Here is a 27,701-nt window from a genome sequence, read left to right as displayed (position 1 = left end):
TCAGATCATATTTTGTCATAAAGAATCTCATATCCCAAGAGGAAGGCAGATGACCCAAATAGAATTAAAGGGGAAGAAGGGCAGGATCCGAAGTAAAGCACTTTGCAGGTATCACTAGACTCCGACCTGCTCAGACTTTTTCCACTCCTTTTCTCGAAGCTTTGCCCGCTGAATTTTCCCTGTGTCGGTCTTGGGCAGATCTAAGATGAACTCTATCTGTTGAGAAAAAACCAGTCCAAAATGGGTTATTTGTCACCCCCAATGGGTTGGACTTTTCAGAGGAATCGCTGTAAAGTGAGAGGAAACTCTTGAGGCCGAAGGTTCCAGGTGAGCGGGGACAGCTCCTGATAAGTCCCTCGGGAAATCCCTTGTGTGATAAAAATCTTCAGAACGTGTTCTGGGACAAGGACAAGAGATTAAACATAAAGATTAGTCAGCTGGTCTCTGACATTCTCTGGAAGAGTGAAGACGAGCATGATGAACGCAACACGACACAGGAAAGGGCCATCTGAGTTTTTACCTCAGACTCTCTGGGCTCCAGCCTTTCCTTTACCATGTGCCTGGCTTTGGTCAGGTCACTTAGTTTTTCTGAGACTCAGTATTCCCACTGAGTAGACTGAACGATAACAACTTCATTGAGTTATTGTGATTAAAAAAAAAAAGTGCAATTACATAGATTAAATTCTTGCATGAGGTTGTAGGAGAAGAAAATTTGCCAGCTCAAAATGTGCCTCTTGGGTGTGAGGATTAATTTAGGCTGATTATTTTTAAGAAATATGAGACTCAGGATGCTTTTCTTGTTACTTACCCCTTAACTGCTTAAATTTTTTAAATAGTTTGTTCCCCAGATATGTATACAAAGAATATGGTCTAGGGTGTGGGGAAGATTCAGCAGGGCTTAGACATCAATGTCCATCTGTGACCTACTATATCTGAAGAGCTCAGAAAATATTATTTCCATTAGAATTGCCTAATACCCTTGTGAGGTCCCAAAACCACTACTGCCAAAATCATGTTTGCTGAACATGGTCTTTAAGGTGAAGGTTCTGACTCTTTTGGTGAGTTATTGAATTTTCCTGGGTCTCTCTCAAGAAGACATGACTAAACTTGTGTTTGATTTCTCCTATTAATTTGTCTCATACTGATTTAATACTTAGACCAGCAGGAAGAACCTAGAAAGGTAGAGGAAAATTTCTTCCTCTCCAACCGGGTAAACACTCAAAAATATTAGGTGTGTCTATTGTGTAGAAGGCAATGGCACCCCACTCCAGTGCTCTTGCCTGGAAAATCCCATGGACGGAGGAGCCTGGTGGGCTGCAGTCCATGGGGTCACGAAGAGTCAGACATGACTGAGTGACTTCACTTTCACTTTTCACTTTCATGCATTGGAGAAGGAAATGGCAACCCACTCCAGTGTTCTTGCCTGGAGAATCCCAGGGACGGCAGAGCCTGGTGGGCTGCTGTCTATGGGGTCGCACAGAGTCGGACACGGCTGAAGCGACTTAGCAGCAGCAGCAGCAGCAGCATTGTGTAGACCAGAGAGAACAGGTATCTAAGAGCTACAAGGTCTGGTTTTGAATTCCATCTCAGTCATTTCCTATTTGTCTGTCCTTGGAAAAGGGGAAATGGTTGTCTGAGGAGGCCTTACAGATAGCTGTGAATAGAAGAGATGTGAAAGGCAAAGGAGAAAAGGAAAGACATTCCCATTTGAATGCAGAGTTACAAAGAATTGCAAGGAGAGATAAGAAAGCCTTCCTCAGTGATCAATGCAAAGAAATAGAGGAAAACAATAATGGGAAAGTCTAGAGATCTCTTAAAAAAATTAGAGATACCAAGAGAATATTTCATGCAAAGATGGGCTCAATAAAGGACAGAAATGATATGGATCTAACAGAAGCAGAAGATATTAAGAGGTGGCAAGAATACACAGAAGGACTGTACAAAAAAGATCTTCACAACCCAGATAATGCAAGTAATGCTCAAAATTCTCCAAACCAGGCTTCAACAGTACATGAACCATGAACTTCCAGATGTTCAAGCTGGATTTAGAAAAGGCAGAGGAGCCAGAGATCAAATTGCCAACATCTGTTGGATCATCAAAAAAGCAAGAGAGTTCCAGAAAACATCTACTTCTGCTTTATTGACTATGCCAAAGCCTTTGACTGTTTGGACCACAACAAACTCTGGAAAATTCTAAAAGAGATGGGAATACCAGACCAGCTGACCTGCCTCCTGAGAAATCTGTATGCAGGTCAAGAAGCAACAGTTAGAACTGGACATGGAACAATGGACTGATTCCAAATTGGGAAAGGAGTAGGTCAAGGCTATATATTGTCACCCTGCTTATTTAACTTATATGCAGAGTACATCATGTGAAGTGCCAGGCTGGATGAAGAACAAGCTGAAATCATGGTTGCCAGGAGAAATATAAATAACCTCAGATATGTAGGCAACACTACCATATTGGCAGAAAGCAAATAAGAACAAAATAGCCTCTTGATAAAAGTGAAAGAGGAGAGTGAAAAAGTCGGCTTAAAGCTCAACATTCAGAAAACTAAGATCATGTCATCCGGTCCCATTACTTCATGGCAAACAGATGGGGAAACAATGGAAACAGTGAGAGACTTTATTTTCTTGGGCTCCAAAATCACTGCAGCTGATGACTGCAGCTATGAAATTAAAAGATGCTTGCTCCTTGGAAGAAAGTTATGAACAACTTAGACAGCATATTAAAACCAGAGCCATTACTTTGCCAACAAAGCTCCATCTAGTCAAAGCTATGGTTTTTCCAATAGTCATGTATGGATATAAGAGTTGAACCATAAAGAAAGCTGAGCACCGAAGAAATGTTGCTTTTGAACTGTGGTGATGGAGAAAACTCTTTAGAGTCCCTTGGACTGCAAGAAGATCAAACCAGTCAACCCTAAAGTAGATCATTCCTGAATATTCATTGGAAGGACTGATGCTGAAGCTGAAGCTCCAACACTTTGGCTACCTGATGCAAAGAACTGACTCATTGGAAAATACCCTGATTGTGGGAAAGATTGAAAGCAAGAGGAGAAGGGGATATCAGAGGATGAGATGGTTGGATGGCATCACCGACTCAGTGGACGTGAGTTTGAGCAAACTCTGGGAGATGGTGAAGGACAGGGAAGCCTGGTGTGCTGTAGTCCATGGGGTCATAAAGAGTCGGACATGACTGAGTGACTGAACAACAGCAAACACCTCTCTCTTCCCTTCTGTTTCCTTCCCCTTGTTGATTCCAACACACTCCCTAATAAACCTCTGCATGTTAATTTCCTTCCCAGAGTTTGCCTCTCCGAAAACCCATCCATGATAATTAGCCTGTGTTGATAAAGCGTCAGTGAAAATCTGGGTTACCTAAGAATCTGAGGTGTGTAAGGCTTACCACTTAAAAAGTATAGTGTCTTTGTGTGTGTGTGTGTGTGTGTGTGTGTCTACCCCAGACACAAAAATGCTTCTTTCATTCCTTCCAGCAAGTTTCTATCTTGTACTCAGCTCCAAAACCTGGGATACCTACCTCTACATTAATCTCCATGCCTTAGTTTCTTGCCCCAGTCTAAACATAGCTGAAAACAGGGAGAGTGTATTCTGTGTTCTTTACCTTTTCTGGTAAGAGCAGTTCCTTTTTATTGTGGTGAGCTCACTGAGTCCATGTCAGGGGTGTAGGGCAGCCCTCTCTCCCATCCTTCCTGTACTTGTTCAGGGCTGATTACACGACTCAGAACTGGCAAATCAGAGTGTCCATTCCCCTGGTTACAAAGATTGGCTTAATCATGGGCACATGACCTAAACTGGTCCAATGAGAATGAACTTGAAGACTTTTGCTGGTGCCTTTGAGGGAAAAGATGCTTTTTCTTCTACTGAGATTATCTAAGCTACTAAAACTGTTTGTTTGGAGCTCCTGGGGACTCTCTCACAGGGAGCACAATTCAATAAATGAAGCCAATACAAAAAGAAGGAGAGTTAAGGGATGAAAAAAGACATCCCTGACCACACCATCTGAATGATTGGTATCAGCCACAGCAAAGCTTCCCCAACCTTGGACTTTTCAACTGTGTGAGCAATACACCTCAGATTGAATTTCTGTCACTTGCAAATGAGAGAATCTTGAGTAATAGCAATACCTGAATGCCAAGAGTGGGGATATGGGCCAGATATTGTCTCGAAGTTGTTCCATGGGAGAATCTAAGTTTCAATTCAGGGTAAATTTAAGGCCAATTTTCAGGCACCTAGGCAGTTACTGGATTGTCTTTTTGGATTTTCTTGGTCATAATCAGGCAGAACTTTAGACTAGAGGCTTGGTCTTCACCATGAAAAAGAGAACTACAAGAGGAAAACCATATCTCCATCCCTAAGTAGAGGGGGAAGGATATGGGAATTCAGAGGTCTTACCTTCCTTGGGTACTTGTATGGGGCTGTCACTGACTTCACATGCTGCTGCAGCTCCTTGGTAAGCTCATCTGGGTCATGGGACTGAAAGTGTGGGGCCAAGACCACAAATGCCTTCACCACCTACAGCAAGGAGGAGGGCCCAGAGAGAGTGACCAGAGTGCATCGTCATCCCCCTGGGATAATCAGTGTCAAGACTTCTACCACAGCCACCACCTTTAAACCCCCTCATTTGCACCTTCAGATATCTGAGGCAAGGAAAAAGTAGGACCTAGGGACAATTATTGCCAAGATTCCAACTTTCTCTCAAACTGTTTATTGATGAGCATATAGGACTATAGATTGAGACCAGGATTACCTCATATCCCAGGGACAGTAGAGTGTGATGGGAAAAAACTAATTAGAAGAGAGGAAAATAAAGGCTGGGAACAATAAACCTAAAAGATTTGCTTAACCTCTCCAAACTAGTTTGCCAACCTATAAAAGAGAGGTCCAACTTCCATATTTAATTCATGGGAAATAAAAGGAAATCATATACAGTATGGCTTAGCTCAGTGCTTGGCACCCAGGGTTTTGAGCCTATGATATTTCCCACACCTGCCAGGTGTATGATATTATCAATTTTCACCCTAGACATCAACCCACGTCTTTCCACCTTAAATTTTCCTTCACATACACAAGCTCTTCTAGATTTCATCTGGGCTTATTTCATTAACCTTGGCATTATAGGGGCCCTTCTTCCTCTCTTCCTCTCACTAAAAACCACATGCCTCAAAGGCTCTATCTTGGCTTAAATTCCTCCTCTGTTCTAGTCAGGGAATAGATTCTGATTCAAATGCCAAACAGGATAGATTACCAGCAGCCCCAAATGATAGACTTTGTATAGTACTTATTACAGGTCAGACTTTGTTTCAAGCACTTTACAAATATTAACACATTTAATCCCCACAACAGCTTTGCATCTTGCATATGGTTAAACTAAGACAGAAAGGCTAAATAACTTGTCCAGGGACACATAGCTAGTAAGCAGCAGGGCTAAGGTTTGGGGCCAGACTGTCTAGCCCCAGAGTTCATGCTCTTAACTACCATCTGTACACCCCCCAGGCTACAGATCCGCCATCACCTCTCCTCGAATGGGATCCGGGCTGCTTACTACAGCTGTCTCAACCACAGCAGGGTGCTCCATCAGTGCGTTCTCCACTTCTGAGGGCCCAATCCGGTACCTGTAGAAAAACCTGTCTTTCAGAGAAGACTGGACACTCCACCTCTAGCTCAGCTCAGAAGTCTAGAATCAGACAGAATAAAGAACTGGATTACCCTTTTCCTGCCCAGAAACCAAGCTTACCCACTGGAGTTAATGATATCATCTGTTCTTCCCATGAATTGGAAATATCCATCTTGATCCTTGATTGCCCGGTCTCCCAGGACCCAAAAATCCCCTCTGATGTTGGCTTCTGTCTTCTCAAGATTGTCCTGGTGATCACAGAAAAACAGTCATTATACCTGCAGAGCCTAAATCCTCTCCCCTAGGCTTGCCATCACCAGATGTGCAGATTGTTCATTTTATAGCTTGAATTACTACTCATGGTAAGACTTCCCTGAACAGGTGGAATTCACACTTCCCCTTTTATTTATTCTACCCAGAGTCTCTCACTTACTCCTCTGGGGTCAAGTTTGATGGTTAATATCAATGAATTCATTCACCCATGCTCTAGGGGCTTTGTCCCAATGGATTCAACCTTTCCTTTACTGCTCAGCCTAACTCCTGCTCCACCCCATGACACTGTTCAAGGGCACCAAGATTTATTAGACATTTTTCTTGGGTCCAGATTGTTAGATATGAAAGTCCTAGAGATACACCAGCAATCTGCCTGGGCTTGGGTCAGTGTGCATATTTCTGTAATAGCTGAACCCCTCTGTTCAGTTGAAGTACTTGTTTATGAGCAGAGAGAAGGATTGAGGTTTGCCCCTTGCAGAGCATCTCTATATTTTGTTCAAGGGTAGGAGTGTGAGCTTTAGAGTAGATGTTCCATCTCTGGGTTAAAATGTGATATAGGGAATTCGTAGCCTAGCTCTTTCATTTGGAAGTTAGGGGTATTGAAGATCTGAAAAAGCAAGAGGAATCTGAGAAACTGAGGTGTGAGAGATCAGTAACTTGCCCAAGATCACACAGCAATTAGTAGATCAGGGTTTTAAACTCGAGTAATTTGGGCCCAAGGACTTCAAGGGGAAATTGAAAGGATTAGACAAGTTTAAAGTATATAAACTGCTTTAGGAAAGTGCTTGCCACGTGGTAAGCTTGCAATAAAAGGCAGCACCTATAACTATTGGGTTTATTATTTACTTTATTATTTAATCATCTTGGTGTCAGAAGGTATGTGTTTGAGGTCTTCCCTGCCCATTGTTCACTGTGGTGGACTTGAATGCATCTTGTAAACTCTGACTTTACCATTCTCACCCATATAGTGGGGCAGTTGGATTTGAGGGTCACCTATTTTTAGTATTCCAAGATCTGAAGATAAGAATGCTTCTAACTTATGGTGAAGTCTTAGTGTAAAGCATCTTGCAAGGCTCTAGAGGACATCAGTGGCATAGAGAAGGGGCATGGTACTTGAGAGAGGGGACAGTACTGCCCTTGGAAGAATGCTGCTCTGTATAATTCAGGGGCAATAAACTTTCTGTCATAAAACAGCTCTTGGGAGTGAAAAAGGGTTACTGTGAGAAAAACAATTCATCAAGTGGAATCTTAACCATAGGCTAAGAAAAGCAGGAGTGAATAACCAGGCTTTTTGCTAGGCAAAGTGCCCATTCCTAGACACTTTTTGTCCTTTGTCCCTTTGTCCCAATTTCTTACCAATGCCTCTTGGGAGGTGGGAACTCCCCTCATGCCCCTCAGAACCCACTATTTCCACTGGGAGACAGAGGGGTATGAGCAAGCTTTCCTCACCACATAGCCAGAAAAGATGCCTATAGGTCTGATGGGTTTGACTCTGATGCCCACGTCTCCTTCTGTGCCAGGTGGCAGGACATTGCCCTTCTCATCTATTACCTGGAGGAAGAAGCAGATTGGAAGAATGGTCTGCATAACAGTAGACAGCTTGAAAGGCAACATGAAAGAGCTGATCAAATACAAGATCCTCTTATTCTAGGGGTGACTGAAAAGAGTTGGAAACCAAGAGAAGCCAAGAGCTTTAAGCCCAAATCTTTAATCCATTTGTCTGAAATGGTTTAGGTGCAACCCCTTAGTGAGACTGGACCAGATGATCTTGGGAAGATTCTTGTAGTTGTAGGACTTCATGAAGTATAATAGCACCCCATTATTTCTGAGGCTCACAGACTTTGACATCAGATAGATTAAAGTTCAAATTATGACTCTGATACTTTATTAGTTGACTTTGGGTTACTTAAGTTCTATGTCTCAGTGTCTTCATCTGTGAAACAGAGTTAATAATACCTTATTTCACCAAATTGTGAGAGAATTAATTAGTATACTAAAAAGCAGTCTTCATAAATGATTATCATATATATCAGGGATCAGGTAATTACACATAACACTGACTAGAATGTAAATTGTTATACTTTAAATACATATATATATATACATATATATATACATATATATATACATATATATATATATATACATATATATAAACATAGACACATACAGATAAGCTCTATATCTTGGAATTTAGCCCAAAGAAATAATAAAAGGACAGGAACAAAATTTTAGCTATGGCATATTCATTGTAGTGTTGATTTTACTGGTGAAAATTTTAGAAATCATCTATTAACTAACAAAAGGCATAAAGAATGGTGGAACCATACTATCTATTGCTAGTAATTAAAAATTATGCTGTGGATAGGTATTAATTGACCTGAAAAGATGGCCACCCAAGATTACTCAGTGATAAAATTAAGTTACAAAATGGCATGTCAAAATTCACCCCTAATTTTGCTTTAAAATGTGTATATTTATATAACTAACTAACTAGCTAACTAATTTTCCAGCTATTCAAAGTAGTTTTTCTACTTTGAATATGAGTAAGCTCCTTTCTCCCCCATCCCTCCCTTCCTCCCTCCTCCCACCCTCCTTTTAAAATATTATTTTAATATCTTTATACTTATTATTTTTGGACAATGTAATAAGTAAATTGCTGGGAAAATATATATATATATATACCCTCCCTTCTTAATACCCCTAACAAACCTGCACATCATAATGGGGAATTGCAGTTCCCAGGTAGCCAGGTTTGATTTTCATTGTCTTGGAAACCCTGCAAGTAAGTCCCTGTGGAAAGTAGTAGACAGATTGGTAAAAAAGATTCAGCAGAGCAGGTCCTGACACAGTGCTGTAGTTGGTTCATGTTTGGCAGCTCCCTCTCTCCCTTTTCCCTGGCTTGTTCCCTCTTCCTGGAACCTCCATCCTAGAGGTTTCACTGAAGTGTTTGAAAAGCTTCTGATTGACCTTGCCCCAGGGAAGAGGAACTAACAACTATTAATTAATGCATTGCGATCTCTTTAGAGGGGCCATACTTTAACAAAGGAACTATGGATACCAAAAGTCCTTTAATACAGTGTGGGATTAAATTCTCTCCCATAAGAAGGAGAGCTCTGCTTGAATCCTGAAATGAATTCTGCTATGGAGATCTTGGTGTCCAAAGGAGCATCCCTAGACATGGTCTCCTGTGAATGGCTAGAAGTCCAGCCATAACTCCATTGTCCTCACCCACACTTGCAATGTTCTTCCACATCACAGTGCTGCCATGAGCCCTCTCAGGAGCTCTGATGGGTCAGGGGACCCACTACCATAAAAGGATGTGGATAGAAGAGTATAGAGGAGGAGGCAATAATTACTGAAAGTCAAAGTAAGAACACTGGGGAAAAGAGTTGGGGGAAGTAGTCCCCTGGTTGTTTGATCATTGACATAGTATGGAGCAATATGAGTCCACATTGTGGTCAAGGGACCCCAAAAGTTCCAAGAAGATATCTCAGCAGATGAGGTGGGATGGGGGGCTTAGTGGGTTCTCTTCTCCATCCCTTACTTCAGTCTGAGCAGATCTCAGCAGATGAGGTGGGATGGGGGGCTTAGTGGGTTCTCTTCTCCATCCCTTACTTCAGTCTGAGCAGCTTGACATGTGCCGGACACATGTAATAAACTCAGGTCTCTGCCAAAACATTTCCCCACTACAGAGGACTCTCCTGATGACACCACCTGAAACACTAGGCCATTATCCCACCTCTTTTCACCATACCTGCTTCACTTGTCTCTGTAGAACTTTTCCTCATCTGATTTATTTATGTCTTTCTCCCCCATGACCACTAGAATGTGATCTTCATGAGAGCAGGAGCTTTGTTTGTTTTATTTCTGCTGAATTGCCAATATCTCCCCCATAGTAGGTGCTTAATAAATATTTATATTTATTGAATAAGTATAAGATAAATGATGGCTCATATCTTTACTATCAAAGAGCCTTTGAAACCCACGAGTTTCACCAGCCCATGCTTTCCTAGAGTAAGTTTCCTACCGTTTCTGTCTGGCCATAGAATTCCAGGATGTCCAGTCCTGTTTGAGCCTTCCATTTTTCCAGAGTGTCTGGAAGGAGGGACTCCCCGCCACTGAAGCAACACTTTAGATGTGGGAACTTGTAACTGAGGAAGAGAAGAGAGATCAGTGTTCTCCTGAGCCTCCCTTGAACCAGACTCTGCCTAAGCCTAGAGTTGGATTCTAGGTGCTTTGACAATGAGGTTGACTTTATAGGAGTTATGCATGCTCAGAGGGTCACATAAATAAGCACATGTGTATGTCACAGAGGCAAGGCATGGCCAATAGACCAGTGGCTCTTAACCCCAAAATCCCCATCACCTGGAAAGGTCCTGTAGTAGCAACATCCGGTAAACAAGGGGTGCGCCTACCATGTAGTTAATTGGATAGCTGGACAGAACCTGGAAGAAGAGAGTTGAACTTAGTCAGTAGCACAGTGGTTATGGGTATGGGCTATGAAGCTGCAGACTTAAACCTTAGCTTCTTTACTGGGTCTACTTCAGGTCAAATGAGCCCAATTTTCATGAACCCTCAAACCAAAATGACAGATAAATGATCAGTTTTTATTACAGAAAAAAGGTCGAGGACAGTTTTGGTTTTTTTTTTTTTTTTGGTCAAGTCAGGCTGCTTCTTCCTGCCAACTGACTGACTTGTCCCTATGAACTCACATTTTGATTTATATAAACCCCCAGTCACCAATGAGAGATCAGCTGGTATTGTAAACCAACTGTGTGGTCTTAACTGGTGGAGGTTAAGTCTTTAACCTGCTTAAACCAGTTTTACAATAGGTTAATAATCTCTGTTTGTTTCCAAGGCAAACCATTCAATATCACAGTAATCCAAGTCTATGCCCCAACCAGTAATGCAGAAGAAGCTGAAGTTGAACGATTCTATGAAGACCTACAAGACCTTCTAGAATTAACATCCAGAAAAACATGTCCTTTTCATTATAGGGGACTGGAATGCAAAAGTAGGAAGTCAAGAAACACCTGGAGTAACAGGCAAATTTGGCCTTGGAGTACAGAATGAAGCAGGGCAAAGGCTAATAGAGTGCTGCCAAGAGAATGCACTGGTCATAGCAAACACTCTCTTCCAACAACACAAGAGAAGACTCTACCTACACATGGACAACACCAGATGGTCAACACCGAAATCAGATTGATTATATTCTTTGCAGCCAAAGATGGAGAAGCTCTATACAGTCAATGAAAACAAGACTGGGAGCTGACTGTGGCTCAGATCATGAACTCCTATTGCCAAATTCAGGCTTAAATTGAAGAAAGTAGGGAAAACCACTAGACCATTCAGTATGACCTAAATCAAATCCCTTACGATTATACAGTGGAAGTAAGAAATAGATTTAAGGGACTAGATCTGATAAGACAGAGTGCCTGATGAACTATGGAAGGAGTTTTGTGACATTGTACAGGAGACAGGAAGCAAGACTATCCCCAAGAAAAAGAAATGTAAAAAAAGCAAAATGGCTGTCTGAGGAGGCCTTATGAATAATTGTGAAAAGAAGAGAAACCAAAAGCAAAGGAGAAAAGGAAAGAAATGCCAATTTGAATGCAGAGCTCCAAAGAATATCAAGGAGAGATAAGAAAGCCTTCCTCAGTGATCAGTGCAAAGAAATAGAGAAAAACAATAGAATGGGAAAGACTAGAGATCTCTTCAAGAAAATCAGGAATACCAAGAGAGCATTTCATGCTAAGATGGGCACAATAAAGGACAGAAATGGTATGGACCTAACAGAAGTGGAAGATATTAAGAAGAGGTGGCAAGAATACACAGAAGAACTGTACAAAAAAAGATTTTCATGACCCAGATAATCATGATGGTGTGATCACTCACCTGGAGCCAGACATCCTGGAATGTGAAATCAAGTGGGCCTTAGGAAGCATCACTATGAACAAAGTTAATGGAGGTGATAGAATTCCAGTTGAGCTATTTCAAATCCTAAAAGATGATGCTGTGAAAGTGCTACACTCAATACGCCAACACATTTGGGAAACTCAGCTGTGGCCACAGGACTGGAAAATGTCAGTTTTCATTCCAATCCATAAGAAAGGCAAAGCCAAAGAATGCTCAAACTACCGCACAGTTGCACTCACCTGACACGCTAGCTAAGTAATACTGAAAATTCTCCAAGCCAGGCTTCAGCATTACATGAACTGTGAACTTCCAGATGTTCAAGCTGGTTTTAGAAAAGGCAGAGATCAAGTTGCCAACATCTGCTGTATCATCAAAAAAACAAGAGAGTTCCAGAAAAATATCTATTTCTACTTTATTAACTATGCCAAAGCCTTTGACTGTGTGGATCACAATAAACTGTGGAAAATTCTGAAAGAGATGGGAATACCAGACCACCTGACCTGCCTCTTGAGAAATCTGTATGCAGGTCAGAAAGCAACAGTTAGAACTGGACATGGAACAACAGACTAGTTCCAAATAGGAAAAGGAGTACATCAAGGCTGTATATTGTCACCCTGCTTATTTAACTTATATGTAGAGTACATCATGAGAAACGCTGGGCTGGATGAAGTACAAGCTGGCATCAGGATTGCCTGGAGAAATATCAATAACCTCAGATATGCAAATGACACCACCCTTAGGGCAGAAATGAAGAAGAACTAGAGAGCCTCTTGATGAAAGTGAAGGAGGAGAGTGAAAAAGTTGGCTTAAAGTTCAACATTCAGAAAACAGATTATGGCATCCAGTCCCATCACTTCGTGGCAAATAGATGGAGAAACAGCAGAAACAGTAGCAGACTTAATTTTGGGGGGCTCTAAAATCACTTCAGATGGTGATTGCAGCCATGAAATAAAGAGAAGCTTACTCCTTCGAAGAAAAGTTATGACCAACCTAAACAGCATAGTCAAAAGCAGAGATATTACTTTGCCAATAAAGGTCCATCTAGTCAAGGGTATGGTTTTTCCAGTGGTCATGTATGGATGTGACAGTTGGACTATAAAGAAAGCTGAGCACTGAAGAATTGATGCTTTGAACTGTGGTGTTGGAGGACACTGTTGAGAGTCTCTTGGACTGCAAGGAGATCCAACCAGCCCATCCTAAAGGAAATCAGTCCTGAATATTCACTGGAAGGACTGATGTTGATGCTGAGACTCCAGTACTTTGGCTACCTGATGCGAAGAGTTGACTCATTTCAAAAGACTCTGAAAGATTGAAGGCAAGAGGAGAAGGGGATGACAGACAATGAGATGGTTGGATCTCATCACCGGCTCATTGGACATAATTTTGTGTAAACTCCAGGAATTGGTGATGGACAGGGAAGCCTGGCGTGCTGCAGTCCATGAGGTCACAAAAAGTCAGACACGACTGAGCAACTGAACTGAACTGAATCCCAGCCTTATTTTCCCCCAAATATTTTTGGGACACAATTCAGGTAGAAAGTGCTATTAAAAGTTAAACGCACCTATAGACATTTTGGACTTGCTACGAAAAATAAGCTACTACTGAGTGCTTGCCAGGCGCTGTGCTCTCTCATTTAATTTCCAGTATAACCTGATGGAGTTTGTATTATTGTCCCCACTTTACAGAGAATTGAGTAACATGCCCAAAGTCACACAATCAGTAAATAGCAGCACTAATGTTTGTAGGCTATACTTTTTAGTAATACCACCTTCATGGATTTCCCTGGTGGCTCAATGGTAAAGAATCCACCTGTAATGTAGGAGACACAGGTTTGATCCCTGGGTCTGGAAGATACCCTGCAGAAGGAAGTGGCAACCCACTCTGGTATTTTTGCCTGGGAGATCCCATAGACAGAGGAGTCTGGTGGGCTATAGTCTGTGGGGTTGAAAAAGAGTTAGACACAACTGAGGGACTAAACAACAACAATAATACTACCTTTCCCCCACGCTTTTCTTTGTACAGAATTTGTTACAAAGAATGGTTTAGACAAAACATCTAAAAAAATTGCTAATGTTAACACATCATGTAATTATTTCCTCTGAGTGCTTTTGACGTACTGGTATAAGAGATGGAAATTATCTCACTTCCCTTATTGCCTTTCCTTACAGGAAGCTCAACATGCAATTATCTACTTATTTGCTTTACCCACTTATTTGCAATTACTTATTTGCTTCCTTTCCTTAGTCTTCCCACTTACTTACCCCACATCTTCAGCCTATATTTTTCCTAATAAACTTTATAATTTTACATTTGTTCCATGCTTTTCTTCTGTTTGTGACTCTTTACAAAAGCCACTTCAAATCTTTTTGTGGAAGGAGGCAGAATAAGAATTTGTTTAAAACAGAAAATGAGGCCTGCCAGGGCCACACGTGTGCGGTGAGTGATGGGGACTCCGCGGCTGCTTCGGGAGGGCCTCGCTCCCTGCCCGGTGCTGGAGTCGGAGGGTTTCTGAGGTTTCACCCCTGTCACCCGCCGGGCGGCTTTCTGTGGCCGATTCTGTTGTGGGAATTTGGGGATTGACGGGAGCCTGGGGACAAGGGCGAGTGCACAACGCGTGTCCCTACCACGCTGCCTAGAGAGTGCTGGGTTAGCTTTTATTACCTTCAGCCTCTAAAGTCCGGGTCTGGGCTAGTTCGCTTTCAGCCTTTCTGTTGTATGTTTGACACTCACTCTGCGCCCGCTCAGGGCCAGGTACCCCGTTTGCAATCGGAATGTACAGTTGCAAGTGGTAAGCGCTGGAAAGAAACGAACTGGGTGCCGAGATAAAGGATAGGGGAGTCTAAGGAAGTGATCTTTAAGCCGAGACGCAGAGCGTGGCTAGAGGCAACCCTGAAATCTGGAGGTTCAGGGAAAGCTACCTTCAGCAGAAGCAGTGGCTTGAGCTGCGTCCCTGAGGTGGGAGCTGTAGAGAGGTGACCAAGGTAGTGAGCTGGAAGTTCAGGCATGTAAGATAATACAGGATGGGGGGTCGAGGTTCTGTAGAACTTTGAAAGCCGTGGTGGGAGTTTTGATTTTTCTACAACGGAAGAATATTCCTGTTTGTAGAGCACAGGAAAGGCTTATAAGCAAGGGAGAAACACAATAGGCCCGGGTTCTTTTTTGGTAAATGTATAATAATTTGGAAGGTTATTGATAAAAAAAAGAAAAAAAAAGAAAAAAACAGAAAATGACAGAATCATATAAAGGAAATCTCTTGAGAGACTGCAGAGCTTGCCTGGTCTCTTGACCTGTGAAGATGTCATCTATGCCTCAGTTTGCTCCTGGTATCTCTACTGCTAGCCGAACAGAAATCTGAGTCATTAACCGCTACAGAGATCTGGAGGGCCCAGGGTGTTAATTTCCCACTCTCTATCACAAATGAAGTCCAAATAGGGTGTACCTTTGCAAACAAAATGAACCTATTTCCATTGCTTTGTTGCTCCAGGATCATGCAGTTTGTAGATTTTATTTAATGGTTACCCCCATCAAGTTCCACAGGAAGAACTCTTATTTATTCTTCAAAATTCCTCATAGATAATAATCCCAGACTGAAAATGACCCTAGTGTCCATCAACAATAGGATGGTAAGAGAAACTGTGATAGATCCACAGAATGGAACACTATACAAACTTCTAATATGTGCAGTAATATGGACAGTATTCACAGAGAATATATTGAGTGAAAGAAGGCAGACACAAAAGATTACATGAAGTTCAAGAAGAGGCAAAGTAAATCTACGGTGATAGAGGTTAACAATAAATAATCTATGGAGTGTGAACAATGACATGAGGGGTATGGCCTCTTTCTGCAATGCAGGTAATGTTTTATATCTTGATCTGATGGTGATTACATGGGTATCTGTTATGGACTGAATGTTGTGTGCCCCCACAATCCATATGTTGAAGCCCTAACCCCCAGTGTGATGGTATTTACAAGTAAGTCCTTTAGAAGACAATTAGGTTTAGATGCAGTCATGAGGGTGGGTCCCTCATTGTGAGATTATTGTCCTTATAAGAAAAGGAAGAAATACCAGGGCTCACTCTCTTTACCATATGAGGATATAGCAAGAAGCAGCCAGGAAGAGAGTTCTTACCAAGAACCCAACTAAACTGGTACTTTGATCTCAGATTCCCAGGACAATGAGGAAATAAATGTTTGTTGTTTAAACCACCCATTCTGTGGAATTCTGTATAGCAGCATGAGTGACTAATAAAATATCTAACACAGGTAAATCATTTTCAAGCTAGACACTTAAAATGGTTACACTCTAGGCACACACATACACACATGCACAAAGATGGCATCATCTTTAGTCGTCCATCCCTCTGTTTAACACTCAGTTTACGGTCATCTATCTGATACTTGATACCAGAGCAAGGGCCCATTAAATATGTATTAAATGAAGGAGTGACCCATGATGCTTGTCTCCTGAATATAGTCCTTTTAATTTTGTATGTGTCTGTCTCCTTTCCCAGACCATGAATTGCATGCGGGCAGGAACCATTTCCATCTTGCCTACTGAACACTTTGTATCCACATGGCCAAGCTTAGTAAAAATTAGATGGATTGAAGGAAACTTCAAAATGGGCTCACTCTGACCATCTGGTGCAAACTGGATCTTCTTTTACCTTTAGAATGATCACTGGATCAAACTTTGGCAAGAGATGGATAAATGTGCATGCTCCTGATGTCCAGGGTTCCAGAAGTGAGCCCAAAATGTTCACTATCCAAGCTGTGTCTGATATAGGCCATATTATGTCAGAGGCTTGCAGGTCTGTCCATTGCCTGAGAACATAGAAGAAAAACATATGCAAGTGCATGTGAGTGTGGATGGAGCATGAGTATGTGTATACATTGGTAGATGTATGTGTGTGTGCAGAGGAGCATGTGTACCTAAATGTTTGCATATATGTGTAGGTATGTTAAGGTAGAAGCGAGCAGGGGAAAGGAGAATTGTTCTATCCATACGTCCTATCTCAAGAGCAGGTGCCTATTCAGAAGCTGTGACTCCAGCTCCCTTGACTGAACAGCTAATTGGGTCTCTTTTCCATTTATTTTTGTTTTTATTTTTTTCTCTTTTCATTTTAACTCCAGTATTGAATACAGCTTTTGGCCTGTGGTAACCACTTAGGAAATGTTTACTAACAAAAGACACCTAAGTGGGTATTCTAAAAAGTGGCCTTCCCTGCAAGTTGAACTTTGGCTGCATAGACCTTGGTTGGTTCTTTTTTTTTGAGCATCATGAATTGCCTGAGCACAACTGAGGGTCTCACACAGAGTGACACTTGTACCCTTTCTCTTTTTAAGCCAGAATTTAAAGTATTAAGCTTGTCTTAAAGCAAAAATAATTTAAGCTGCATAGAAAGAACTTCCTTGTGGCTGAGAATTATCATAGGATATGTTCCATCCTAAAGATGATTGCTACTTTCTCCCATAGCCAGCTAGGTAGAGAAATTAGGTCTTAGCCAAATGGAATCAAATTTTGGAGGGTGAGTGGGAATTTAATATAATAGCTACATTTATTTATCTTTCCATCTTTTGAAACTATGTTTTACTTACCATAGCTCTTCTATTAAATAATTTCTATGAAATTTAATTTTCTAATGCCATAGGCTCATAGATAGGACATTTAAGTTTTTGAGGTTTTTTGCATTAAAGCATTTTTCTAGTTCTAATAATAAGATTAACATGGCAAGCAGGATCTACTGAAAAAACCCAGATCTCTTGTTATCATTGCATGACACTTAGCACACTATTTTCTGACTTCACTCATGGGATTGATGTAGAGTGAAAAAAAAAAGCCTAAATTATGAGATCCAAGATACAGAAATTCTGAGATCTAAGTTCTTCTTATCAATCCAGTTACAGATCCTTATGTAATGAATTTGAAAAGTAATTTGCTGCTGACAAAAACAACCTCTTGGAATGTGGACAGCATCAAAGAAAATTACTAATATTCCAAAGGACAAGATAAAGATCTGTCTCGGGGGAAAATGTGTATCAAACCTTGTGCTAAGCACTCAAGCTAGTAGATACACTGCTCAAAGCACTGAAGAGGTTTTATGATCCCTTGTTATCTACGACAGAAATGTTCTACCACAGGTCACTGAATACCCAGCTTGCTAAGCCATGTTCCCTCTTGCCCCCCTTCCCAACTCTGTTTCTCAGAAGTGCCACATGGTAACCTATTTATTCCAAGAGAACTGAACTTGAGATCAGAAAAATCTCAAGGCCTGGTCATGTAGTTTCCAGAGAGAAAGGGCTCTTCTTACCCAGCATCCATCTTGGCCTTTATTCCCAGGCTTGAGTGGGAGTGTTCTGCCATCTTAGGAAGGCCACTAGTTCCACTGGTGAAGTAGATGGCAGCTGCTTCTTGGCTCCCAGTCTCCACAAAGCAATGGGTAGTAGATGCTTTCCTGACAACAGTGACACAGATTGTCACCTAATAAGATCTGCCCTGGACCCCAGACGTACTGGTGACTCATGTCTTCCCATCTTCTCTCATACTGGAGAGGCAAGTCAGCTGACCCACTCTAGAAGGGAGGCTTATGAGTGGATAAGATCATGAGACTTTGAGTCAGTCAGACTTAGGTTTGAACACCACTCAAGTTTGATACTTTGTTAACCATGTCACTCTAGGTGATTTACTTAACTTCTCTGAGTCTCATTTCCCATATCTGAGATACAGGATCAACATAACACCCATCTCAGAGTTATTGAGAAAGTTAACTTTAACACAAAGGAAATGGCATCTTGCTTTGAGGACTCAGTGAATGTTAATTTGCTTGTTGTTGGAAGACACAGCATGACAGCATGTACACAGGAGATGCTCAATTAGGGTGAATTTTCCCAATCTACCCTCTTCTATTCCCTAGAAGCATTTACTCCTCTTTGGAGCCTCTCAAAGCTGCTGTTATGATGTCTATTTCCCTGACAGTTATATTAAAGACTATAACATTAGAAAGAAAAAGCTTACATTCTCCCTAGAAATTTCCTAAGGTATTGCCTCTAGTGTGGAGATTTCAGACATACGAAAGGGAGACTCATTCTTCTGGCCAATCATGTTATAGACTGCTGGCAGCCTCACTTAGGGATGCAGAAGATGGGAAAAGGAGTCTGGAAATCCTGTGTATCAGCCATCTCATGTGTTTTACCACATACCCTCTCAGCTTTACCTCTTATTCCACACAGCCAAAATCTCTGGGTGAGTTCCAACCCACTTGCTGTTGCTTCTACTGTGAGCCACAGGTGAGGCACCCTGTGACTCTGGCCTTCATTCTCTGACACCACCATGGCATGGGACTCTGAGCCTATCCTGCATGCATGTATGTGCAGCCCGGAGTGTGGGGTAAATAACGTCCCTGGGCAGCCCTCTATACATGGAGGTTAAGGGCTGATGGATCTATGTTTGTCAGTCTGCTAGAAGACAATCCTGAGAGGCATTCTGTGTGTTCCTCAAAAGGTCCCTGCAGATGAAGGCCCACTTACACTGTGTGATGACTCAATAATAAAGATAACAAACTCTGTATTAACTTACTTCTTTCCTGCTTAACTCTCCCACATTTTACACACTGCTCCTCAGACTTCCCAAATAAAGAACCTGCACATAAGTGCTTGGTTCAGTTTCCATCTTTGGTAAAAGCTCAGGCTAAGACACGTTGATGGGCTTCCCTGGTGCCTCAGTGATACAGAATCTACCTGCCAATGCAGGAGATGTGGGTTCAATCCCTGGGCTGGGAAGATCCCCTGGAGAAGGAAATGGCAACCCACTCCTGTGTTCTTGCCTGGGAAATCCAGTGGACAGAGGAACCTGGTGAGCTACAGTCCATGGGGTCACAAAAGAATTACACACAACTTAGTGACTAAACAACAAGACATGTAGATACTCACCACAGTAGTGTCTTGAAGTCCAGCCACCCATCCCGGCTTTTCTCAGACACCAGTAGCTTCGTTTTCAGAGAAGGGCACTCAGGTGCCACAGTGTCCACTATCTCGGCCACCTCATCCCCAGCCACAATAGCCCTGGCCTTAGACACCTGCAGCCTATAGAGAATGTCTTTGGCTTTCATCTGGATGGTCCCGGGCATGAAGACAAGGCCTGGAAAATGTCAAATGGCTTAGAGAGGGAACTGGAAGGGATGGTTGATTTCTCCCCTAGAGAATCCTGATATGAACAGTCAGTGGGGAGCAGCTAGGTTAGGGGTGGTTGGGGTGGTGATGACCAATGGAGATTATCAGTAATAAAGGAACTGGGGACCAGAGAGTGATTTAAACACAGATGTCCCTGGGGTTGTCAGAGTTGTAAGGAGTCTACTGAGACTGAGAGAAACCGAACTGCCTGATGCTACACCATTGGTAGTCTAAGGCCACTAATACAGACACACACACACACACACACACACACACACACACACACACTGCCCTATAGAAGTTTGCTATATCCAAACACTCATATATAGTAACTGAAATAATAGAGCCTTAAAAGAACTTGGAATTGTCCATGCGATACCACGGTGCTCAAGGTCCTGACTATCTCAAGCATGGGACACTGAATTTTCTTTGGGAAGAGCACTCTTAGGTTTTTGTTTTCTATCTTGATGAGACTTTTATGACTTTGCTTTATTCTTCTGGAGAATAATTAGACTGTTTCTCACCTTTCATAAAGCTGCTCTCACATGCTTTTCCTGGTCATTAGTTTCCACCTCTGGCTTACTCTCTCCCACTCTCAACACTTCAGGATCCACACTGCAGACCTGTTACCACCTCAACTGTCCCTCCATCTCCCGCTCTGAGTTCACCTTCCCTTCAGACCATTATCTCTCAGCATGTCACTTCATGTCACTTTTCTCTCATGGCCTGCTCACTCCTCCCATGGTCTACCTGCTTCTACAGTTGCATTCAGATTCCTCTGATAACTCTTACTTCTTTACCGCAATCACATTTTTCTCCTTATTGATGAGAATGCTTGTGTGTATGAAGAAGGCCAGGAAAGGTAAGTTGTAAATGAGGGATACTGGTGTTTCTTGAGGCTCTTTCACTTCTCATCTCTTATATCTAAAAATTGATAATTCTTAAATTTCTATCTGCATCTCAGATGTTATGCCCTTAAATCCCAGCTAGTCACTTCTCATCCCTTCTTTTTATCCATATATTTAAAAAATTGAGATATAACTGACATACAATAATTTATTTATTTGAAATATACAGCTTGATGATTTGATATATCTATATACTAGAAATGAATACCACAATAAATTAATAAATAATTAATAATAAAAACAAATAATCAATAAATACGACCTTATGTCAACTATCACTATACATGATTACACTTATTTTTTTATCTTGTGATGAGAATGTTTAGAATCTACTCTTTACAATACATATTGTTAACTACAGTGATCATGTTTTACATTATATACTAGGAGATGTTTATCTTATAACTAGAACTTCTCCCCATTCTTGAACATCACTTGGGTACCTCTAACTCAACAGCTCACAAATTGAACTTGTCATCTTTCCCTGATACCCCATAGCTGCTTCTCACTGTGAAAAAGACCACTGCATCCACCCAGTAGCCCGAGTGACTCTGATTTTTTCATCTCCCATGACTTCTTCCTCTACCTTATGTCATTCATCAAAAAAATCTTGTGATCAGTTTTCTCAAATCCAACCACTTAACTCCATTTCTATGTCTCCATCCAAATTGAAATCACTATCATTCTTTGTCTCCTATTTGAATTCCCCAACCCCATTCTTTCCCTCCTTCATCCCATTATCCATGTACCATCCAGAGTCACCATCTATACACAGAAAACAATCATGTCATGCAATCAGTTTATGATCTCCATTCCTCACGGCATAAGGACCCAGTAGCCTTCCCTTGCCATGGCTTACAAGATTCTGCCAGTTTAGCACCTATCCATCTCTCTAGACCCATTTGCCATTACTTTCTCTTTGCTGCCTGGTCTGTAGGCACACAAATCATCATTCCAGGTTCTTTCATAATTTTCAGGCTTCCCTCACCTCTACTGTTCCCTCTGCTTGGAGCACTCCTCTCTTCCTCCATTCCTGGTCAAACCCTACTTGTCCTTCAGCTCTCAGACTGAATACTACTTCTACTAAGACTTCTATATACCCCTCAGATTAGTCTGTTTGGGTCTCCTTTCATAGCAAAGATCAGCAATTGTTTTTCTACAAAAGGCCAAGCAAATATCAAATATCTTAGGCTTTATGTGCCAGAGGCTCTCTTGCCAAACTATATTAGTCTGTTATTATAGTGCCAAAACAATCACAGATAATATACAAATAGGGCATGACTGGATTCCAAGAAAACTTCTTATTTATAAAAACAAGCTGTGGGCTGGATTCGCCCAATAGGTCATAGTTTGACAAATATTTTGTATAGGTTCTTATAGAACCTCATGCCACTTATCAAAACTGTGATTCAATAATTATATATGTGATTAATAATTTAAAGCAGCTGTCTTTCTCCAGAGACCTGTGAGTCCCACGCATAGACTCGGTTTCATATACCCTGTACTAGCAACCTCTTAGCACAGTGCTTAGGGCATAGCTTGCTTCAATAAATGGAAGAAGCGTGGTGTCTCTATATGAGGAGGGACCACATGATAGGTGAAGGGGGCAACTTTGGGAGGAGTGGTTGCATTTCTCGGCTGCCAGTTTCTTTCACAAGGGAGCCATTGCCCAGCTCAGGTGGTCAATCACCAACCTGCCCGCATGCAGCCAAGGATCACCAGCCACCACTCAGGCACTCGGGGCAGTACCACTGTCACACGGTCCCCATGTTGCAGCTCACATGGCCCTGAGAAGACGTTGGCTGTTCGTTGACTGAGTTCACTCAGTTGGCTGAAGTTCCACTTTACCTCATCCCCAGTGTCATTCACCCACCAGAGGGCTGGGCCAGGAGGTCGCTTGCCAGCCTGAAGGAAGAGAAGGCCTAATGATTAAGGTAGGCTGGTACACAAGCATGTAGAATAAATTCCCATCTTGGAACTGCCACAGTGGTACTTAATAGGCTTTTTGATTCCAGGACTCCTACACACTCTTACAAAGTACTACAATCCTAAAGAGCTTTATTTATAAGCACTTTATTAATATCTCTCAATGTTTATTATGTTAGAAATTAATCTGAGAAATTATATGTGTGTGTGAATAAATCCATTATTATTGTTGCTATTGCTCAGTTGCTAAGTCACGTCCAACTCTTTGCGACCCCATGGACTGCAGCAAGCCCGGCTTCCCTGTCCTTCATTATCTCCTGGAGCTTGCTCAAAGTCATGTGCAGAGTTGGTGATGCCATCCAACCATCTCACCTGCTGTCATCCCCTTCTCCTTCTTCCCTCAATCTTTTCCTGTACCAAGATCTTTTCCAATGAATTGGCTCTTCACATTTGGTGGCCAAAGTATTGGAGCTTCAGTTTTAAATATAACAGCAATAAGTCCATCATATATTAACACAAATAAGATATGTTTTATTGAAGAAGTAAGTATACTTTCTGAAACAAACAAAATATAATGAGAAGAGTGGCATCATTTTATATTTTTTCAAATCTTTTTAATATCTTCCTTAATAGAAGACATTTGGATTCCTTTATTTTTCTGTGTTTACTTCGTTGTAGACTCTGGAAAGTGACACAGTATACTTATGACAGAATGAGAATTAAAAAGGCAAATATTATCTTAGATTTATTTATCTATCTTTGTGTATTTGTTTATTTTTTATTGTGGTGAAATGTGCTGTGCTTAGTTGCTCAGTCATGTCCAACTCTTGCAACTGCATAGACTGTAGCCTGCCAGGCTCTTCTGTCCATGGGGATTCCCCAGGCAAGAATACTGGAGTGAGTTGCCATGTCCTCCTCCAGGGGATCTTCCCGACCCAAGAATCCAACTGGAGTCTTCTACATTGCAGGTGGAGCTACCAGGGAAGCCCATGGTAAAATATACATAACATAAAATTTACCATTTTTAAAGTACACAATTTGGCGGCATGCTTTTATACTGCTGTGTAACCACAACCATCATTTGTCTCTAGAGCTTTTTCGTCGTCTAAAACTGAATCTGTGTATTCATTATACAATGACTCCCCAGTCACTCATCTCCCAAGTCCCTGGTAGCTACTATTCTACTTTTTGTCTCTGAATTTGACTACTGTAGGTACCTCATACAAATGGAATCACACAATATTTTTCCTTCTGTATCTGGCTTATTTCACTTAATGTGATATCTATAATGTTCACTTATGATGTATCATACATCAGAATTTCATTCTTTTTAAAAAATGTTGTGTAGATACGCCAATTTTATTTATCCACTAGTCCATTGATAGACATTGGATTGTTCCTACATTTTGGCTACTGTGAATAATACTACTATGAACATGGGTATATAAATATCTCTTCAAAACCCTGCTTCTGGTTCTTTGGGGGTACATACACAACAATGGAAAAACTGGATTATACAGTAACTGTATTTTTAATTTTTTGAGGAAATACATTGTTTTCCACAAAGGCTGGACCATTTTACATTCCCACCAGTGTTGCACAAGAGTTCTAATTTGTCTTAGTTTTGTTTTGAACTGTTTTTGTTTTACATATTCCCCTGGGAAAAGTCTCAGGAATCCTCAGGGTCTCCATATCATAGTTTGAAAGCACTAATGTCAAGTCAAAGAGAAAATTTATTTGTAATTGTATTAGATATTTCAAAATTCCTTTTTATAAGGGTTGACTCATTTTACACTTTGATCAGTACCTGTCTATTTCCTCATAGCTTTGTCAATAGAGTATGTTGACAAAATTTTTACATAACTAATAGATAAATATATCATTTCAGTGAAGTTTTCTTTTGTGTAACTATTAACTATGAGTGAGGTTGAGCATTTTTTCTTATATTTAAGGGCCTTGTAAGTTCACTTTTATGTGAACTGTTTATATATTTGCCCATATCTATTTTTTATTGCATCTTTTTATTCTTGATTTCTAGGAGTTCTTTTTGCATTAGAGATATTAACTCCTGGCTGTTTTATGAATTGCATATCTTTACTCTGATTGTCATTATTTTAAAATTTTGCTGACAGTGTTGTTCGTCAATGCAAATTTGTTTTTTTGAAATGTTTGTATATTTAGTAAATCACTTATTTTATGAATTCAGGATTTTAAGTCATGGTAGTAAAGACCTCCTTCATTATTCTAAAGAAGTATAGCTTCAAAAGAAAAGCCAGAAATCTAAATTTTTATTTGAAAAATTTCAACTTTAAAATGTTTACTAATTTTTTTTTTTTTTAAGAGAGCCCTTCACCGTGGGCCATGTTTAGCCTAGAGGCCTGGCATTTGCCATTTCTGTACTAAAGTTATGTCATGGTGTTGAGAAAATCCAATATCACAACTATGATTCTCTTTGATCATCATTCTTTTAAGCCCATGCTAACAGATCCACCTCTTCTGCTACCCTGACCAGGATGAATCCTTTCATCTTCCATAAAGGTACACTGAACTCAGGTAAAGTCATCACAGTGTCAACAATGAATGGAACAGAATTCTGGAAGTCCAGGCTAGGAAAGAAAATTTAGGAATTTTCGTATCACTCCCTTCTCTGATGTCTCATGTTGGAATCCTTTTGACACTCCCTGCCTAATAATCATTCTACTTGTGTATCCGTAATGACAAGGACACATAGCTTTCTGAGAAGACTGACTCAGTCTTTGGTTGATGCTGGTTTAACAAGAGAATGCTGATTTTTCATTTATTAAATACAAATTTACTTCCTCTATGACTCCAACTCACTAGTCCTTGTTTCACCCTGGGAGGTCACAAGAGAGAATGTGGAGTATGTTCAGGCCTACTGTGTGTATCAGCTGCCTAAGGTGTGGCGGTTCCCAGACTGCTCCACCCTGCATCAGATTCCTGAACACTTCTTTCTGCCAAGCTCACGTTCTCTTGTTCCTACCCTATGCACCTTCATGGAAGATGGACATCTTGTTCACAGCTTATAATGCCTTACACATGAGTACTCAACAAATACGTATTGAATGAATGGATGAACTAGTGAACTCAGCCAAGTTTTCCAACTCTGTGCCTCTTCTCCACCTTATTACCTTCTCCATGCCAGCCCAGTGATCTATCACATCAGTAGCAAAGTTAAATTTGGCAGGAACTTCCTGGTGTCCCCACTGCAGGGATGCCAGTTGCCTGGTATGAATGCGGATGGTGTGATTGGACATCTGAGACCTCCACAGGATGCGAAGTGCCTGGAGTTGCCGCCACCAATGCATGTTCAAACCTATGAAGGAAAGAAAAGACAGAGGTGAGTCTTTCACCTCTGTACAGCCAGCAGTTGCTTAAGGAGCCCCATTTCAACCTTAGAGCGTTCTTTCAGAAATTAATTTGCTGTGGTTATGAGTGAACGGGAAGTCAGCATCTATCTCAGTCACCTTCTGATGCACCATTCTCTGAAAACACAGCACCTGCTCTAAATCCTGTTTTTCCAGCACCTCTGACAGTTTTGTGAAGACTCAATTCCACATAATAAATCCTTTTGTGCTTAAAACACAGCAGTGTGGTAGATTGGATTGTTGTTACCAGCAACTCCGGGTGCATTCTGGAGAAGAGTGTGTATGCACCTCTCGTTGACTTTGGCTTGTTCACAGGATATGCTTTGGAGAATGAGATATGAGTGGATGTGCTTATGGAGCTAGTCAGAGACTCTTGCATTTCTGCCCTCTGCCATAAAAATGGCTTCCCTGGTAGCTCAGACAGTAAAGAATCCTCCTGCCAATGCCACGAGAACAGCATACCCCAAGTGAGCCTACCTCCAGCCTGGGTTCCAGAACGCATATGGACTTGAGCTGAGCTTAGTAGAGTCACAGATAATTCCCAGACTCACAGGAAAATATGTATGGATATGAGCATCTGAGATGTTTAGGATGATTGCTATCATGGCAAAGATTGACTAATACAACCAGCATTTGTTTTCTTTAACTGATTCTTGACTGAGATATCTTGAGTACTATGTATTCAGCACACAGGACCTGACAAACAGAATCACTTTAGAAATTATAACTGTTGTGATTTCTGTCTCTGCATTGACTCCAGGCAAAGTAGTTAAAAAGCTACTGGTCTCTGATTTCCAACATGTGCACCTTGATGAGGATTGCAGAATTTAAGTGTAATGAACTTTGACGCAAGGAATCTAGCTAGTATTTCCTTCAGCTGGCCAGATTCCCACTTCCTGTTGTTTGGGCAGTAGCAGTCAGAATGTCAAGGTCTCTTAAGAGACCTTCCTCTCTTATTTTCTAAAAGAAAAAAAAAAAGTTCAGATTTCCTTACCAGCTCCTAGGCAGGAAATTTTTTTTGCTTTTCTACCTGCTGATTCCTCTTTCTTTCCATATCTGACTCATTCTCATTCTTCCGGCCTCACCTTCTCTTAGAGGTCTCCTTCCCTGACTACCACCCAACTCCCATCCCATTTTGACCATCCTTCTCCCAGCCACCCCAGTCCTTCCCTTTGCTGTGCTAAACACTCCCTTTTCCTTTGCCCACTGCTGCCTCCTCACTAAGACCTGGCAGACCTTTCTTGGTCCCTAGAGATTGCAGACTATTTTTCCCTGTGGATTATTATTCTCCTCACCAGTTGTGACTTCTAAAGATTGGATAGTACCATCATGAAGCATGATCCCATCTGTTCATTCCTCAGAACGTGCTCACCTGCCAAGTCCTTTCAAGGAAGTCTCTTTGGAGATCTCTTGGTCTACTCCCTCCTGAATAGACAGCACCAGAACCCTGTCGCCTTGGAGGATGGCACAGCTAATTAGGCA

General features: G+C 41.3%; 1 protein-coding gene across 4 annotated transcripts; it reads right to left on the bottom strand.

Moving 5' to 3' along the window:
* Positions 1-27,701, bottom strand: LOC110150437 (acyl-coenzyme A synthetase ACSM2B, mitochondrial-like). 4 transcript variants are annotated; one of them, XM_070460965.1, is made up of 15 exons: positions 27,592-27,701; positions 25,983-26,167; positions 22,602-22,812; positions 19,760-19,967; positions 18,142-18,285; positions 16,498-16,654; positions 10,280-10,359; positions 9,942-10,065; positions 8,624-8,704; positions 7,361-7,462; positions 5,759-5,886; positions 5,537-5,636; positions 4,417-4,536; positions 3,626-3,773; positions 45-216 (listed from the first exon to the last, which is right to left on the bottom strand). In XM_070460965.1, the coding sequence occupies exons 2-14, from the start codon at positions 26,157-26,159 to the stop codon at positions 3,651-3,653; spliced, it is 1,755 nt and encodes a 584-aa protein (XP_070317066.1). In that variant the 5' UTR covers positions 26,160-26,167; positions 27,592-27,701; the 3' UTR covers positions 45-216; positions 3,626-3,650. The 4 variants fall into 4 exon arrangements, with proteins under 4 accessions (XP_070317068.1, XP_070317066.1, XP_070317067.1 ...); XM_070460966.1 differs by lacking the exon at positions 45-216 and adding an exon at positions 242-397; XM_070460967.1 differs by lacking the exon at positions 3,626-3,773 and having other exon boundaries at positions 1-216; positions 27,592-27,700.

Source organism: Odocoileus virginianus, chromosome 33, assembly GCF_023699985.2.
Source record: "Odocoileus virginianus isolate 20LAN1187 ecotype Illinois chromosome 33, Ovbor_1.2, whole genome shotgun sequence".
NCBI classification, from domain to species: Eukaryota; Metazoa; Chordata; class Mammalia; order Artiodactyla; family Cervidae; genus Odocoileus; species Odocoileus virginianus.
The sequence above is the reverse complement of the archived record's forward strand: the minus strand, read 5'-3'. Positions and strand labels throughout refer to the sequence as shown.

Excerpts from the sequence above, each read along its gene's own strand:
- LOC110150437 (XM_070460965.1), bottom strand. The coding sequence starts at position 26,159 with ATGCATTGGTGGCGGCAACTCCAGGCACTTCGCATCCTGTGGAGGTCT. Across the intron at positions 22,813-25,982 it reads ACTGGGCTGGCATGGAGAAG|GCTGGCAAGCGACCTCCTGG; the intron begins GTAATAAGGTGG and ends CTCTTCCTTCAG. Across the intron at positions 10,360-16,497 it reads ATCCAGTGATCATTCTAAAG|GTTCTGTCCAGCTATCCAAT; the intron begins GTAAAAGAAGAT and ends CTCTTCTTCCAG.